The sequence below is a fragment of the Triticum aestivum genome, chromosome 5B (assembly GCF_018294505.1).
Source record: "Triticum aestivum cultivar Chinese Spring chromosome 5B, IWGSC CS RefSeq v2.1, whole genome shotgun sequence".
Lineage (NCBI taxonomy): Eukaryota > Viridiplantae > Streptophyta > Magnoliopsida > Poales > Poaceae > Triticum > Triticum aestivum.
Genome location: NC_057807.1, coordinates 124,541,192 through 124,553,845, shown reverse-complemented (window position 1 = coordinate 124,553,845; position 12,654 = coordinate 124,541,192). Strand labels below are relative to the sequence as shown.

General features: G+C 41.8%; 1 protein-coding gene across 17 annotated transcripts; it reads right to left on the bottom strand.

Annotated features, from left to right (window-relative positions):
* Nucleotides 1-774: 774 nt before the first annotated feature.
* On the bottom strand, nt 775-12,640 carry LOC123110756 (uncharacterized). 17 transcript variants are annotated; one of them, XR_006453687.1, is made up of 10 exons: nt 12,440-12,640; nt 11,827-12,002; nt 11,520-11,602; nt 11,385-11,401; nt 10,783-10,905; nt 9,774-9,846; nt 9,426-9,620; nt 4,327-4,797; nt 1,711-3,807; nt 775-1,245 (listed from the first exon to the last, which is right to left on the bottom strand). XR_006453687.1 is itself a non-coding variant. In XM_044531358.1 (5 exons), exons 1-5 carry the CDS (start codon nt 12,469-12,471, stop codon nt 5,746-5,748), a joined length of 420 nt encoding a protein of 139 aa, XP_044387293.1. In that variant the 5' UTR covers nt 12,472-12,640; the 3' UTR covers nt 4,830-5,745. The 17 variants fall into 17 exon arrangements, 3 of the variants coding, with proteins under 3 accessions (XP_044387293.1, XP_044387295.1, XP_044387294.1); XR_006453677.1 differs by lacking the exon at nt 11,827-12,002 and adding an exon at nt 6,653-6,707 and having other exon boundaries at nt 4,327-4,571; nt 4,650-4,797; nt 11,385-11,602; XR_006453682.1 differs by lacking the exon at nt 11,827-12,002 and having other exon boundaries at nt 1,711-1,892; nt 2,211-2,247; nt 3,617-3,807; nt 11,385-11,602; nt 12,440-12,635.
* Nucleotides 12,641-12,654: the final 14 nt, after the last annotated feature.

Sequence of the window (12,654 nt, the reverse complement as noted above, 5' to 3'; positions counted from 1 at the left end):
TCTTTGATAAAGCACCACAAATTTACCTCTTTTATATGTTAGCGACTTTCTTCGGTTTCGTCCATGCAGTTTTCCGTCCACCTTTGTAATTGTTCACTACTTAATTAGCGCATATAGGACAACATATTCCTTTATTCCTTCCTTTAGCATTCTCTTCTTCTCGCGGCATCATCCTCATTCTCTGCTTATTGATTCACAAGCCAATTTATTGAGTCTATCGATAACCGGTAACTTCAAGACATATATAAATTGTTGGTTTCGGTTCTAATAAGGAGGCGAGGTGGCACTATTTATTTAATGATAATAGGAAGAGCCGACTTGTAAGTTGTATTATTTTTCAGACACAACACAACTTACATTATGTAATTGCAATTGATCTACTCGGAGCATATGTTACAAAGAAAACACCAAGTGTTTTGTGCATTTTTTCTACTGCCCAATCAAAAAATAAATTGTGACAGGCCATGGCCCAAAAGCATGCCCAGCCAAGTTGGTCTCCAGTGCGTAGTACGAGCACGCACGCATGCGGCTCCGCAGCCAGCGTTAACACACACTAGATGACCAGTTGCGCCAATGGCGCAAAGGCCGGCAGCAAGCCAAGTATTGTAAGAGTGGTGATAGGAAAACTCAATCAAATAATGAACCTTATTGTCTGTTCAAGTGGAAGGTGGACGCTGCCAGGTAGGGCATGCCTCTTCCTTGGTTAGCATATTTGTTGTTGGTGGTGAGTACTCGATGTTTGAAACAGAGATAGTAAAAACAAATAATTAGAGATAAGGATGGCATTATGCATATTAATAGATAGATGAGGAACAACAGCAGAGGTTATATAGGTAAAAACATAGGTGGTAGCTATTCAAAAGCAACAGATAGCATCATCAAAAAACAGGGGAAGGTTGCATCCTATTACAGAGCTTGATTAGTAGTCCTTAGAATGCTAAATGATATTTAGATATGACTTCCGTTGCTGTCGATGGTTCATCTAAAGGCAATGCACGATGAGAAGCAGGCGTTGCTTTGTGGTGACCTTGAAACGAAAAGCACAGATATCTCAACTCCTTCATGGATTTTTGCAAGGCGGCGAAACTTAGACCAGTTGGTTGTTACGGTGGCTCTCTTGCCGGTTCCTAGCATGATGCGATAATTGGCGTATAGATCACTGTTTGCAAGTCTGACCTTGAGTGTATCATAATCTGGGTCAATGTAATCTTTTAGTTTGCTTTCAGTGTAGTGGACCTGAAAATACTGATGAGGAAAAAGGAATTAATTGAATGGATTGGAGAGTGTCTTGTCACTGAGAAGGTTTAAATATAGATAGTGAGAACAATTATCAGTAAATAATGGCAGGAAGCAAAAGAAAGGTGCAGAGCATGCTACACTCCTTCCTATGTGGAGTATAAGATGTAAATTGGTTTTTTCGTATGTATGATACTCTAGTGAAGGAGAACAAATATAGGAAGAAAGAAAACATGTACATCAGACTATATGAATATTAGTTTCTAAAGTTACACGTAGCAAGTTGATGAGAATTGTTGTGCTGGTGCTAATAGCAGTGTATACAATTTTTTAATATTTCGCAATAAAGTCAATTTGGTGAATCAAAAGCATATTGCAGGTTGTACTTCTGATGATTAGTCAGGTAAGTAGTTTAGTTGTGAGGCATAAGTAAAGATAATTCTTTTTTCAATGAAGTGGAAGGAAGGAGTTTACCATCCCTTGGCCTGGCTTTACGAATGTTTTGTTGATGGTGCAGACATAGTATTTGGTATTTGGATTTTTGCGGCCGAACATGGAAAACAACTTCTTCACATGGTGCTGATAGAGCTTCACTTGGTTGCCCTAGTGCCAGTACCTTTCAAGTTCTCCGCAGTATTGGATAGCAGGGGGTGACCCTGAATTTAGTTTCGTTTTGGTAAGATCGAAATGAAGCAGCACATGTAAGAAGGCTGAATACTATTTATTGTTAGGAGACTAAGCTTTCATCAAGAGAAAAGTAGAATTAAGCTTTTAAACCTATGGCAGGAAGAATATAGTAAGCAGGTTAGTTAAGCTGAGCATTATTGATCAGCCTGATATATGTTTTTTCGGTTCTAAGGCGGAAAAGTGGCGTCGGAGAAGTATAGCAGATCATAAACACTATGAGGTCATTTTATTTTAAATGAAGAATATCAGAACAGGATAATAAGCATTATAGCCTGGCATTAGCTCACTTGGAATGATATACTCCGGATGCTCATATTCTTCACCCTGTATAAGTATCGTGAGAACTGTTAGTGCGAGAAATCAAAAACTTGTTTGCTGGCAATAGCAATTGTGGGCGTACAGTTAAATTATGCACTACCTAATGTAAATGACTGCATATCCTGGTTACCATAAGCTGAGCGATCAAAGCTATCTATATGGTGCATCTCTGCCTATGTAGCTTTGCTTATCATGAACATATCTCATGCCTTTCTTTTGTCCTATGAACCTACCATGCAATGTAATATATAACGCTATGTATGAGCAGCATACCAAAATATCTATTCCCTTATGCTTCAAGGATTTTATGATCAGTCTCTAAATATTCTTATTTGCATGCTTTGAAAACATAGTTTGCTCTCGCCCTTTGCGCCATCGGCGCAACGAGTGCATCCCAGAATCCAAAGGTTCATTTTTACATGGCAGTGTTTAACATTTAGCTCCCTTTTTACCCGGCAGTCTGACAAATTTGCTTCTTTTTAGCTCCATCTTCTGATTCAAAATGCAAAGAAAAAAATGCCCAAAACATTGGAGGCATTGAGGCAATTGTTGTCTCATATCTAACATCATATGCCAATTGGTCACAAGAGGTTTATAAGTTGAAACTACCTCAATCTAAATGGAGTAAATTAGCCTTTATAAAAGTGGTAAGAAGTAATTTGCGCTCTTTATAGCTTGGATCTTGTGCTTATACATCAAATATATCACAAATGAACCCCAGAAAAAACATAGCACTGATGAACACAGTGTGATGCATCTACAGAGTTTATACAACTACCTGAGATAAGGCAAGTTACGTTGCTTGATATTTCAAGTTTCTATAAGGGCATAATGTAGCAAAATCAAAACCTACCGATAGGCACCATTTGCATATATAGGGTTTATACAACTACAGAGAACTGAAATAAAGCAAGTTCGGATATTTGATTTTTCAAGTACAGCAAGGGCCAAATTTAGTAGAACCTTGCAGAACCAAAAGTATACGACAAAGCAACAGTCAATCAGTTGTGAGTAATGAACTAACTGACAGTTCATTTGCATATAAAGGGTTTATACAACTACAGAGAACAGAAATAAAGCAAGTTCAGTTATTTGATTTTTCAAGTACAACAAAGGCCAAATTTAGTAGAATCTAGTAGAACCAAAAGTATACGACAATGCAACAATCAATCAGTTATGAGTAATGAACTGACAACTCAATATATTCATCTAAAACAAAAGAAGGGTTTAGGGGAACCAATATTTAGGAAAAAGTGTCGTATTGTAAGGTTAGTCATATATTTTTGGAGAACGAAGATAAGTCGATTTCTTCATGAAACCATGTAATCAATAAAATTTGTCCCTAACCTTTTTGCACAAAGATAAAGATGCATACTTGCTGTTTAGAAGGTGGAGCGAATTATCGGTGATGAAGCGCGCAGTCTCCGGTTTTTCATGGGAAAACATCCTGCAGAGCCCCACAGTGTCATCGACTGTGCGACAAAGAGACCATCCTCGAATGAGGTACCGTCAGACATGATGTCTACAGGGAAATCACATCGCACGTGCCTCTCGGTGTCCTTCTATCTATACAAACAGAGAAGACCATGGTGAATTAAGAAAAATACCAATGCATGTAGTTGGTTAAATGAAACTCACAACATTAGTAGTTATCAAAGGATCACCGATCCACAATTAGTTCTCTAAGCTCAAATTTTGTAAGTAAATTCTCAAAATATACCCTTAACGTCCCTGCCTTAAAGGAAGTCAATGCTCTGTTGGGAATTGTGATGATAGAATAGGCGATAAGAGAAAATTGGACATGAAGTGAAAAGAAGACAAGACATATCCAACTTAGACTATCCTCCCTGGTACCATGGCAAGCAACATTTCATCAACCTCTACAATGCGGTTTGCTACAGGTGAAGAATCAAGTGTCAATTCCGGAACTGCTTTCAATTGTTTTCGATTGTGATTGGTTTTGGGTGGATTCTTCTAATGAGAAAGTTTCACATCGATCTAACAACATCTGAATAAGCAGAGCGGACTGAAATAAATAATACTTTGATAGGCAGCAAACGAAACTGTAATAAAAGTAGTGCTTACTAAGTGCTGACCGAAGATGAAAACATTCATATAACCAGTCGTTCCACACATAGGTAAATCTTCTGGTTGCGGAACGACTGGTTATATTAATGTTTGTTGAGCGAACGGATGCTCCACTGCCCTGTATTTTTTTCCTGGCTGTACGTATCATAAAAGTTTTCAATCGTATATATGACCCCTTTTTGGAACTCATTTTCGTAGGTACACATCCTATATGTGGGGATCGTTCCTTCCATTGTGTTGCCCTGAAAAGTTGTACATAGACTGAATCATATAATCTGCTGCAACGAGATGTGAGATTGTAGTTCGGTTATGAATTTTACCTTGTGATCAACCATAAGGAAATTTGGACCATGTAACACAGTAGAATCCATATTAGAGTGTTCCCACATTCTCATGATACGAACGGTGAGCTTCATCTACTATAAGTGTCTGGCTATATATGATCCCTCCATGAGCAAGATTTGGCACCTATGTATAAAATAACTATCAGATACATAGTCAATGCACAATCTTTTATAATTTTGATAAAAAATTACAGTACTGCAAGTTTGGTAAACATAAGAAGATTTGAAAATGTAGGGCTTGAATTATTACTATAAATGGGCTTATAAATCAGCATAGTCAGCTCCTGGGTTGGCGAGGACCATCAGGGAACAAAGAAAACCGTAGTCACGGTGGGAGGAGGAGAAGGCGAGTACTTCTTGGGGTAGCCAGTGGCCACGATGTAGGAGGAGTCACCGCTCTGGACCATACGCGGACATGATGCACAGAGCAGGCGCCATGATGAACCCAACGAAACCATATGCCTCCAAGGGCTTTGCATGGCAACGTCTTGTTGCTGCAGACTGACTTTGCGTTCAGCAAGATCCAAGCATGACCCCTGGATATGACCATAGTTTTTAAGGCGGTAAGGCGACCTAAGGCGCTGGGGGGCGCCTTATCGCCTAGGCGACGCCTAAGCGCCTAAGGCGGGCATATTTGTAAGGCGCTGGGGGGGGCGCCTTATCGCCTAAGCGTAGCCTAAGCGTCCAAGGCGGGACGCCTTAAAAACAATGGATATGACTATGCTTGTAAACAGGAAAATCTTGGACAAATGCTAGATAGTCAAGCTGAAGTTACTCGTCTAATGGAACATGTCAATGTCCAGAGAGAATTAATTTCTGTCATCTGAAATGGGGCAAAACATACTTCTTAAATCCTGAAGAATACTTTTCAAGTGTTGATTCTGTATGTATTCTCATAGCTTACTGAAGCTTCACTTTTTTTCTCTGATGTCGTAACCCTAATTCTTTTGTAATATGTTCAGGCATTTACTGAAAATCAAACTATCGATGATTTATAATACTTGCCCAAATAACTTGATGCCCCTTATGTGGCCTGAATTGTCCAGTGCCCTTGCTAAATCTGTTTCGTAAGTTATCTCACCCCATGCTGCATCATCACAAAATATCTTCAATAAAGAACAATGCCTCAGATTGAAAAATTCACGCTACTATTGCTCTTTACTACAATACACATTTTTGATTACTGTTCCGAGTACGAAATGCACTATTGATGAAATGTAAGCAGTGAGATATATAGTAGAAGAATGATTTGCATTTGGCCATATCTATGACTGGATGAAAGCGAAACTTGGCTCAGCCTGAATAATTCTATTACTTATCGAAAGAACACTACAAAGTTCCAACAAATACAAACTCCCTAGTGTTAGAGGGTTCCAAGATACGCCACCTAAAGAGGAACGGACAGTTGTACAGACTACAGAATGAGAAGAGAGAAAAAACCTATGAGCACTCAGGGAGCTGCCATACATGTAAAATTTAAGAGAAGACTGGTAAGTTCTCTAAATGTTCAGTTCTTGACAAAAAAAAGGATGAAACAACATGTGATTCATAATGCTTACCCTAAGCTGGACCGGAAATAATAAACAGATCCACTATAAATAACAAAGTTCATAGAGATGGATCTAGTAAACAACAAAAAGGCAGCCAGTAGTATGTGGGGCAAAAAAACTATGCGGCACATGACAACCAGAGCAGCAAAGAAGAAACATGGCTTATTCTCTTACCTATTCTGAATTTTTATCATCTCAAATCTGTAAAGAACACATTTTTTGAACTTCATGAGCCACCATTGTAACCAATGACTACATGAGTCCTTCCATAATGCCATTAACTAAATTATGCCATGATGTGATGTATAATATATATAGGAGAAAAGGTATTCAGACTTGAACATAAATATGACTGAAATGGAAGAGGGATTAGTTAAAAATAGAAATCTAATTAAGCGCTTTTTGTTGGCATGGCCACAACATACGTACTGACAGTGCAGATCGCGCCCAGGCAGAGGCGGAGGAAGAGCTCCTTTCAAAAGAACTGATTAAGGGCAAGAGCTAAATGTCAGGAATAAAAAGGAGCAGATAATCAAGCATAAATTAGTTGGTCCTCTAGTGGTTGTCAAAAGCACAAAGATTACCATGCATACACTAATCATTTGAATTTATGCCTCAAAGATAAATAAAGAACAAAAGCTTAAGCACAACCATGATTTCTACCTCCTCCCCAAAACAAAGCATCTGAAGCTATATTAATCTGCAAGCCTAGATTTCCATGTACTTTGGTATGGTGAAAACAACCATATCGAAGATGAACCTGAATCATCATATTCCGTGGAAAAATATTACAGCTAGCTCATACAGAGGCATGCCCAACATCTTTTGTTCAGAAGACTAACATACACCAAAATGCAGGAACAAACATGATTGTATTCAAGATCTTCGTACACAAATCTACTCCCTCCGTTCCTAAATATTTGTCTTTTTAGGATTTCAAATGGTTACCACATACGGATGTATATAGACATATTTTAGAGTGTAGATTCATTCATTTTTCTCCATATGTAGTCACTTATTGAAATCTCTAGAAAGACAAATATTTAGGAACGGAGGGAGTAGCTTTTGTTAGTAGTAAATAGGAGTACAAAATCATGCCATGTGCTCTATTACACAGAAAAAAAATCAAACATCAAAATCCAGGAACAAACATGATTGAACTCAAGAGAGAGAGTGAACCCCCCTGTTCTTCTTCATCAAAATTCTTTTTCTACTCTTCACAAGTAACCAGAAATTCAGAAATCACATAGATTAACAGAGAATCAGAAAATCATGGAGTAAAAAAATGGAAGAGGAAGATGCCGAGGACGGCAGGCTAGATTGGAGAGGAGGAGGGGAGAAGAGAAGGGAAGGAGGAGGGGCACGACTGCTACCTCTCGATGTGCGCGGCTCCAGAGGGTCGCTCGCCTCCACCCCTCGCGTAGCTTTCATGACCCTGTCTAGATCGATTGAAGAAACTTTGATGGCCGCCATCTGCCCAATCGACGAGCGCCCCCAGCTTCTCCCGCGTGCACGAGCCTGGCGGGCCCTTCTCTTCCACGGAGGTCGCTGCCGTTCCGGTCGACGCCCCACAGGCCGCTGCTGCCCTTCCATCCGCCGCTATGCACGCCAGGCCCCCTTCGACGGCCACTGTCATCTGCATCCATGCCGTCAACACCTGCCTTGACCCGGCCCCTACTCTCGCCGCCACTCGCCATTGTTGCGACCGTCCCGCTGGGCATGGATGGGACAGGGGAGCGCATGGGAGGAGGAGAGATGCGGATGGGAGCTGGAGGGGGACGCGGGGCTCGAGGAAGGAGAGGATTTGGCCGGTGAGGGCGAGGCCCTAGCGACATCAAGGAAAGGAGAGGAGGAAGCGGCGGCGGCAGGAGAGGAGGCGGGGGTCGCGGGTTAGGTCACGGGCATCGCTACCTTTTGTCCTCCCTTTCCTCTCTACAGTGCTGCTCGCTCGCTCGCTTTTTCTCTCGCTCGCGCGCGCACGCGCAGGACGCAATGGGCCACAAAACCGGGCCCAGGCGTCATCAGTAGAGGCTAGGCAGGGAACGAGGTGAAACCGGACGAGACTTGCCTGCTCCCTTCCCATGCTCCCATCCGTGCTCGCGCGTACGTGGCTTGATTTGATTGGAAGAAAATAAGACCCGGCCCCACCCCCTGAAAATCAGGGGGAAGATGATTAGATTAGAAGAAAAAAAAGGAAAAAGGACAGCCATAGGATGAAGTGGGAGCACGGATGGGAGCATGGGAAGGGAGCAGGCAAGCCGGATCCGGTGAAACCGAACGCGATTTCCAATTGCTGGCCGTGTGGATGGCCTGAGAGGGGCTGCTGTCCTAGCGTCCTTTATAAGGTAAACTAGGGGTTGGGGCGCCACCTGTGGCGCCTCTTGAGAGGAAGTTGGGCGTTGCCAGGTTGGCAAACGCCCATTCCACTTGTTTTCTTACTATCTTCTAATACATGGACATGGAGTAAGAAGTTAAACTACAAATTTCAAAAGAGCCAAATAAATAATAGACAAACACAAAGAGATTAGGCCATGTGAAACACAAAACATTGGAAGGCATGAGATAGAACCAGAGGAGAGGGAGAGAGCTCATACTGCTCATTTAGTAATGAATCAGTATAAACTGCAAGTTTATGCAGTGGTAAGAATTAAACATTCAATTGTGACATGAAGTGCTACACCAAAATGATAAGAACATAGTGACGGAAAGTTTAAAGGGTATTCAAGCCGAATGCTCAAATTGTAAAATCAACATGAAATATGTGACGAAAATGCCACCCAGTTCCATGAAGACCTTTGGCTACTAGTTCTTGGCATGGTGGATTCTGAGACATATCCCACAAAACAACCATACCATTCAACAAGCTAGAAATTGTGTACACATGCGTGAACATGGTGCTCATTGCCCCAGTCTCCTTCTACCTAATACACAAAGTGCCATACTCCTCCTCTTTTCTCCCGAAATTTGCAATGGCATGTACCACAAGTCTCTTCCGCCTAATAGGGAATGTTGCGCATGCCACCAAATTTGAGGTGAATAATTCAGTGTTTTCTGCATAGTGTAGACATAAGTTCGCTAATCGTCCATCTGCATACTGCTGGAGCTGTTTTCAGGCACAACAAATAGTACAGCTCCTCAGCAGTATGGCCAACTCTAACAACCAGATGCAAGTATGAGATTCCTAGGGAGGGCGCACACATACCTGAACTGTGGCCCATGCATACGCCTCCACCGCCCGGCCTCACAGCGCTTGCAGCAACCGCTGAGCACCTTCATCTTGCCCACCCCAATGCCCCGAGACATCGTAAGAGCAGCAGCACAAATGAACTTGTTAATCTGGAGAATGTCATCCATTGGCACATTTTGAGGACACGGAGGGGTAGAACACCATCCCATCCTGTTCATTAATTAGAGTGGAGTGTGAGTATTATCCATCCTGCTAATTACAAACTTGGCCATCTGAAATACCATAAGGAGAAGTTTAAAACCTGCCAACAAAAGTTAACTAATGATGCAATGAGAATCTAATGGTGCGGCAATACAGCTGTACCTAAAAAAACATCTCTGTAAACTGTCCTTGCCCCAAAAATAAAAGCATCCGGATCTGATGTGAAACAACCTTTCTGAAATAGCATAACAATAAATAAGTAACAGACATGAGTCACATGACCTTCAGGTTGTTAGGGGAGTACTGTACTTACGGAGAATGGGTTTCCTATCATTGGTTTCTACTAATTGTACTTCATTTTCAGCACGCGTTGCTTCACAAATTCTTCGTGGCTGACTCCCAGTCAAAATGTTTATGAAAAAACTAAATAAAATTCAGCAAATTTATAACTTAATTCTGAAGTTTTGATCCTTATCAATTTGATTCCTAGCTACTCTAGGCATTAACACAAACATGTGCAGTAGAAAAACATGTGTACATTTTTTTGTACAGGCTTTCTGTTCAATTATCCTTCCCATCCAATGGTTGACCCGAATCCAGCTAAACAAGCAACAAATTGGTTTGAAGAACCAAAGAACCAAATAGATGCACACTTGGTACAAACACCAGAACGCCTAGGAATTAATACAAAGCAACACAGTGTCGGCATGTCTCTTATCTTACCTGCTCCAATACATGAAACTGCATGCTTGCGGCAATGCATTCATAATATATATATGATACCGCATAAACTCACGCAAACAGGACCGACTACTAGGGCCCTTGATAATCGATTCTGTCAGGAACAGAGGAACTCATTGTCCCTCTGCTTGCAAAGGAATGGAGGAGCCAATTGTACTCTGCTCGTAACGCGGGTTTGTTCCATTTGTACAGAAGAAGGAGTGAGAAAATGAGTACAGGTCTAGTCAGTCCAATGCAAGCACGTATTTCACATTGCTGGAAACAAACTATGAACTTAATCAAGCAGGCATCCAGACACACACAACACGAGATCGATCGAGCCACAGTCCGTAAACCTGCTAATACCCCCCGCTCTTCAAAATAACTTGTCACTAACTTTCAACGTCTTAGCAAATACAGCAGGGAGGCGGGTCAGGCGCATCGAGCTTACCAGTGCATGCTGCGGCAATGAGCGGCGAGGCGTCGGTCAGACGCCCAGGTCGCCGGACGGGGGTATGGAGGGCGGCGGCACGGGGCCTGCGGGTGAGGAGGAAGAGACCCTACATCGTTGTACCTGTACTCTTACAAGATATGCTGAACTTCAGATGAGCAAAAAACCTACCACATCTCCCTGCTTTTCTACATTGTACCCCATGGACATTGCCCTACGCTCTGGATTCCAAGGCAAAAGGCACTCTACTTCCTAGGACCCTAAATGCACTGTAAGCTTGACCTTTACGCCTCGGATCAAAATATGCGTGTGCACAAATAAGAATGCTGACTTACAAAAGAATTACTTTACACTGAATTTGGCATTAACTTATGTGCCATTACGTCAGATAAAAAATATAAGCGCACGCAATACTTCTGTAACGCAGGTTCAGTCTAGTTCGTCGGCAAAATTATGCATTCTAACTACTTCTTGTGCTTGTTTGACAGTTGAGTCTAAAATTTATGCAAAGTGACATAACTCTTCTGATGAAGGATGTGAGAAGCCAAGAAATGCCTATTCTTGCAAAATTCATGATCTAGCATGATATGTAATGCACTTACCATCAGGATGCCTAACGCTTGAGATCAATTTCAGTCATGTGACGTAGGGCCGCCATGTCAACCAGCAACACAACAATTGTCAGCCAAACACGAAAAAAAAACAATGCAAAGATTTAGGTAAATAGTCAAACCTACTCTAACTGGAAGGAAATAGAACACTTCTCAAGTCCAAGTGATTTCAGAAAGCTGTCTAGTGGACTTTCAGCCTACAAGCGTTCCTAGAAGAAAAGATGTTAGAGCAGAAAGCAAAACAAGCCACAAAGTATATTTAAAAAATGGTATATCACATTCTCCAACTATGGAAGCTCACAAAGGAGCTCCATCATGTACATTTAAAGTTTTATATAACTTGTTCCACATTGAATACATAAGGCGAAGAATAAAATAACTCTGAAGATACAAAATACACACACAATCAGGAGCATGCAAGAGTAGGTTTTACCTGATTACATAAAAGCCATGAATTGCTATTACAAATTATTCTCATCTCATATCAAAACTTAAGATTCCAAAGGAAGATACTGATTGGTTGATCAAGGAACAAAGCTGTGCTTTGTGCTTCAATTTAAATCTCCACACAACTTGCTCCATATTATAACAGTCCAAAAGGAACCATTGCTGAAAAAATATTTCTTTTAGAAAAATGAAAGTAGACTCTTGGCAAGCTAGGTTGCATTGCTGGATCCTCATTAACAATGAACAGTTACAATCAGTCAACAATTAACCCATCAAAACATGGTTACATACTTAAAGTAATCACCTAATCAGATGATGTAAACAAAAGAATTTTATAAATTTATTAGCAGGTCTAAGGACAAAATTAATCGGATAACCTTAAGACACTTAGTCGGACAATCTCGCATTGAGTTTCAGCCAACATACACTCTCAGAGCATTCATCTCTAGGAAAGAACAGGGGGGCAGGGGACAGGGAGCCGCTGCTGCAGAGGCCGAGCTCGTAGGCCGGAATGACGTGGTCGAGGCTGGGCCGCTGGGACAGGAAGGAGATGGCACGCAGGCGAGGGAGAGGAAGGGGACATGGGGAAGGCGGCGCACCTTTGGCACAGCTGGTGCACGATCTCCGCCATCTTGCCGTCATTGCAGACCAACTGGCCGCCGATGCAGCGCCTCCGACCACTTCATCGTCCCGTCACCACTAGGCCTGGCCACTGCCGCCACTCCCTGGTCCTCTGTTAGATGAGCATGAAGACAGATCAAAAGTAGAGGGGAAGAAGGATAGAGATGCTGGTGGATTACTCACCGGCGTCGAC